The 4,553-nt window shown below is 39.7% G+C and overlaps 1 protein-coding gene across 1 annotated transcript; it reads right to left on the bottom strand.

The window, feature by feature from the left end:
* Positions 1-2,302: 2,302 nt before the first annotated feature.
* Positions 2,303-4,170, bottom strand: LOC116012877. Its single transcript, XM_031252552.1, has 4 exons — positions 3,931-4,170; positions 3,660-3,836; positions 2,721-3,422; positions 2,303-2,677 (listed from the first exon to the last, which is right to left on the bottom strand). Exons 1-4 carry the CDS (start codon positions 4,168-4,170, stop codon positions 2,303-2,305), a joined length of 1,494 nt encoding a protein of 497 aa, XP_031108412.1.
* Between the last annotated feature and the right edge of the window lie 383 nt (positions 4,171-4,553).

Raw genomic sequence — 4,553 nt, 5'->3', positions numbered from 1 at the left:
ACCTTGAATCCGTAATTGTTTAAGTGTTCTGATGTTGGTAGCAAATAACACAATTTGATTATATATTGATTTTCAGTTTGTGTTATGAAGATATATAGTCTAGCTTAAATGAACCGAGCTTCTGAGTTTGTTGAATATGATTGATAGTCTTTCTAATTCTTTTAATGTTGTTAGTAAATTAAATCCTAAGAGTTTGTTTAGGATTGTTTATTAGCTAGGGAAGTAATTAAAGAGCTTGTTTTGATTACCGACAAAGTAAGGAAAGACATGTTGTTAGAGCTTGTTAATAACCATAACCAATCTAGTAAAGAATTAAGTTAGGTTGGCTTGCAAATCAATATCTTTTTTTTTTTGTGCGCAAGTGATGCCGAAGCCCCGTGAGACTTAGTAGATCCTCCTAGCAGCATAATTCGTAAAGTCCCGGTGGAGGATTCCCATGATGCCGGCCGGAGGGAGGTCGATTATGGAGGTACCCCAATGGCTATTCTGTCCCAAGTTCGCCAAGAAATCGGCACACTGGTTGCCTTCCCTAAGGACATGGTGAAATCTCAGACTACCGTAATTGCAATCTAAGATTGTGAAAGAGTCTCCCAATGATTAAACCTATTTGCTAGATTTATTAGTCGACCCTTTTAACTGCTCGCTGATCTAGTGCAGAGATAAGAACAACGAGCATAAAAGAGCAGTTATGAAATACAGATATTAAAGCAGTAAGAACACCAGAAATTGGTAACCCAGTTCGGAATATCAATTCCTACGTCTGGGGGGCATCACTCTGATTGCCCAACTCTTCATTGATCAATATTGTGAAATGTACCACCAATTTACAGCTTGAGATTCACGCGGCAACTCTAGAAAATCATCACTGGCTCCATTCTAGAGTTCAACCTTGAAGAGTTGAACAGAACTTGATCTCCCGATCTTCTTGAATTGAGGCTCCCCCTCAATGATAGCACGACTGGCATTCAGAGTGAAGACTTGCCCTATACTTCACGTAGAAGACGTATCTTGAATCAAAGGTAAGCTTTATCAAGATTCCTTGTCTAATCACTAATGAAAACTCCACATTTAGATCTTCAGTGTAAAATCTCTCTAACCACATCACAAGGGATTAGTCTCATATATATATATCTTGCTCTGGTTCTGGTAAGTTGTTTGGAGTTTCCGTAACTAACCCTGATCCTCTTTCTTGCCTTTGTACAGTGTCTTGTTCAGTGAGTTGTCTTCAAAGTCTTCCAAGTCTTCTGAACTGTTTACTGAACTAAACTACTATAAACCTTGAACACTAACAGAGAACCTGTTTTTGAACTATTTGCTGAACTAACAGAATTGTCATAGGAGCTTGGTACAACTCAGAGAGTTTCAAAACAGTTTTTTCTTAGTAATTTTATTAACAATCTCCCCCTTTGTAGCAAGTTTCTTGGCAATTCACAACAATCTTCTTAAAGCATCAGAGATAGTTAAAAACAGCGTTCATTCAAATAACATAGTCCAAAAGCAAAATAAACTTGAAGATGATTAAATCATCAGTGCAAAGCAAAATAAGCTAACACATGAGACCCTATTACAAATTTCTGAAATACAATTTTCTTAGCAAATATGGGGGTCTTCAAAAAGGAAGTAACCAAAGTAACCAAGTAACCAAAGTAACCAATGCTTGCTTAGAAGGTTGTTCCTACTCCCCCTATTGCCAGGAACTTGTGAATCTGTAGCCACAAGACTCCTTAGCAGGACCAAGTAGAAAATCAACCCAGGTATTAGAACAGAATCATTCAGATTCTGAGGACCCATCCACCTGGCTGTTTATGGTGGAATCACCTTCTGGTGGGTTTTCAGCCGTCTGTTCATCACTTGCAATGGAAGGATCAATAGGTGGTTCAGCAGTAGTGGCAGTCATTTCTTGATCTCTCAACCTCAATTGTTCACGCAATTGCATCTCAACTGTTCTCTTTTCAACAAGTATCTGTATGATTGTGTTGAGATCTTTGATGCTTCTGTCAAGGTGTTGGGCTGTGAGTTTGCTGGTGAAAGGGGCATCAAGGTTCAAGGCTGGGGCTGAGCTACTTGCATGTTCTGGAAAGATGTCAAGCACATGAGTTCCTTGTTTGAGTCTGGCATCAATCGTTCTAACTTGTGGAGCTTCCATAGGCTCATTCTGCTCAGGTTTGAATCCTTGTGTGCGCAGTACTCCATAAATTGTGCAGGGAAAAGGTAGCTTCACTTTGCTTTCCTTTGACTATGGTTTCCTGAAAGATGCCACATGTTTGAAGATTATGTCACCTAAGTCAATGGGAATACCTTTTCATATTTTGTAGATCAAGGTGGCCATGAGCAAGTTTAATCCCCCCCTGTGTTCATTTGGCATCCAATTTGTCATGGCTATTTTATGCAGAATTGCATACTTTGTTATTAAGGATTTGGCAGGCAACATGTTGGTTTCAACAGGCCAATAGCTATAGGTTCCTCCTGTAATGACCTTTGTGATTGTGTTTGCCCCAATAACTGGATCCTCAATATCACTTGCATCAATCCCCAGATACAGATTGATAGTATGTGTGTCGAAAGTGTATTCTTTTCCTCTCAGCCAGACACGTCCATAAACCTGTGAACCAGCCTCCTTGATGGTCTTCATTAGGTTTGCATAAAATTCCTTTATGGCAATAGGTGGATAGCTCCTCTGAGTTGTCACAGACTTTGACAAGATTTATCTTTTCAAACACTGGCATGAGTTGGCACTGGGATTTGAACTTTTCAATATCAAGATACCTTTCACTCAAAATTTTCCTTTGGTTTGTGGATTCCCATCTTGCTCCATATTCATCAGACAGAAATTGAAGAGTGATGACTTCAAGAGGTGCAACAACAGATACATCAGGCAGGCTTTCAGACTGTTGAGCTTGAGTGTTCTTTCTCTTCTTACTTCCAGTGGTTTCCTGAGGGATAGTTTGTTCAGCAGATGGTTGTTTTCTCTTAGATTTTCGGACAGGTGATGGGGTCTCCTTCTTCTTTTGTTCTGTGACTGTGGATGATCTGGTTTTACGCCTTGTGGCAGGGACTGGGAAGACTTGAATTTTTGTCACTGGATTTTTATCAGCTTGTTCTTCTTGGACCTTTTTCTTCCCTTTGGCCTTTTCTTTGTTTCTCTTCACTTGTGACAGAGGCAAATTGTCTTCTTCATCAGCTGGGTCTGCAACCTGTATTTCTGGAACATTTCCTGTTTCAAATTCAATCTCAAAGTCCTTTGGGGACTCATCAGTAGGCAGATTTGTTGGTGTTGTTCCTGGGCTTGGTTCAGTTTGAGGCAGATTAGTTTGTGTTGTTGCTGGGTTTGATTCAGTTTGAGGCAGATTGGTTTGTGTTGTTTCTGGGTTTGGTTCAGTTGGAGGTTCAGACACAGTTTCATTAGTGTGTAACTCTTCTGACTGGATAGGAAATTGGATTTCTGGATTTTGTTGTTTAGGATTATCTGCTTATGAGGGTTGTGGTGGTGGTAGTGATAGAATTTGATCTTGTGAGGGCTTTGTACCTTGAGGTATGTTCAAAGGGACAGATTATCGGTTAGCAAGAGAGGTTGACCTTCTGTGTTCATCCATGATGTTAAACAGATTAAGTTTAGAGAATAGTGAGGCAGGGGGTTCAAGCTGATGTGGATCATATACAACAGCAGATATTGGATTGACATCAACAGGCAAGGGCAGGTTTTTATCAGGATCAGAGGATTTTTCATGTTCATCATCAATTGGTTCTTGCTTTACAGAAACTAAGGGCAAGGGTTTTTCTACAGGAATATTTTCTCTGTTAATTTCATCCTCAGTATCCGATAGAACAATTATATCCTGAAAAATTTGTTAAGCACAGAAACTATACTGCTCATATACGCACATATGTTGAATAAAACAATTAATAGAGAAGGGATTTTACAGAATAAACCTCAGGATCCTTAGCTTTTGATGTGCCTTTTGTCTCGACTGCGAGTGGCTTGAGAAACCCCTTCAAATAATCCAGTTGCTCTGCCCTTGAATACCATGACCAGATTGGTTCTCCTCCAGGAGGCTTTATCTTGTTATTGATGATCATCACCATCTCTCGGGATGCCTGATGTTGAATTTCTAAAGTATATCTGTTTGTGAGACGGGAAAAATCAAAGTATTGTGACTCATCTTTGTCCATTGATGCAATTTGTTTCAAGACAGTGTGAAGCTTTGAGAGGTTTGCAGCTTTGAGGGATTCGTGAGATCTTTTATTTCTACTTATTGCAACTAGGTTTTTCAAAGGTCGAAGGACTCCATGATGACCGGCTCCTTCGGGTCACGTTATGAAGCGTGAGGATAGTGGGAGTCGTGCTGATTTGACGGTTGTCCTCTCCGTAATTAATGCTATCGCAGCTTGGTTAGTAGGGTACATTGTTCTTCAGGTATCTTATGCTTATCAAGTTGGACATCAAATATTGTGTGTGACAAAATAACAAAAAGAAAGAAAAAAAATTAAAACGTATTTAAAGTCAAAGTGAGGTGAGAAACTTGTACCACTTTCTGCACTAGTTCTGTGGACCG

Source organism: Ipomoea triloba, chromosome 3 (assembly GCF_003576645.1).
Source record: "Ipomoea triloba cultivar NCNSP0323 chromosome 3, ASM357664v1".
NCBI lineage: Eukaryota > Viridiplantae > Streptophyta > Magnoliopsida > Solanales > Convolvulaceae > Ipomoea > Ipomoea triloba.
This window is presented reverse-complemented; position numbering and strand designations above follow the sequence as displayed.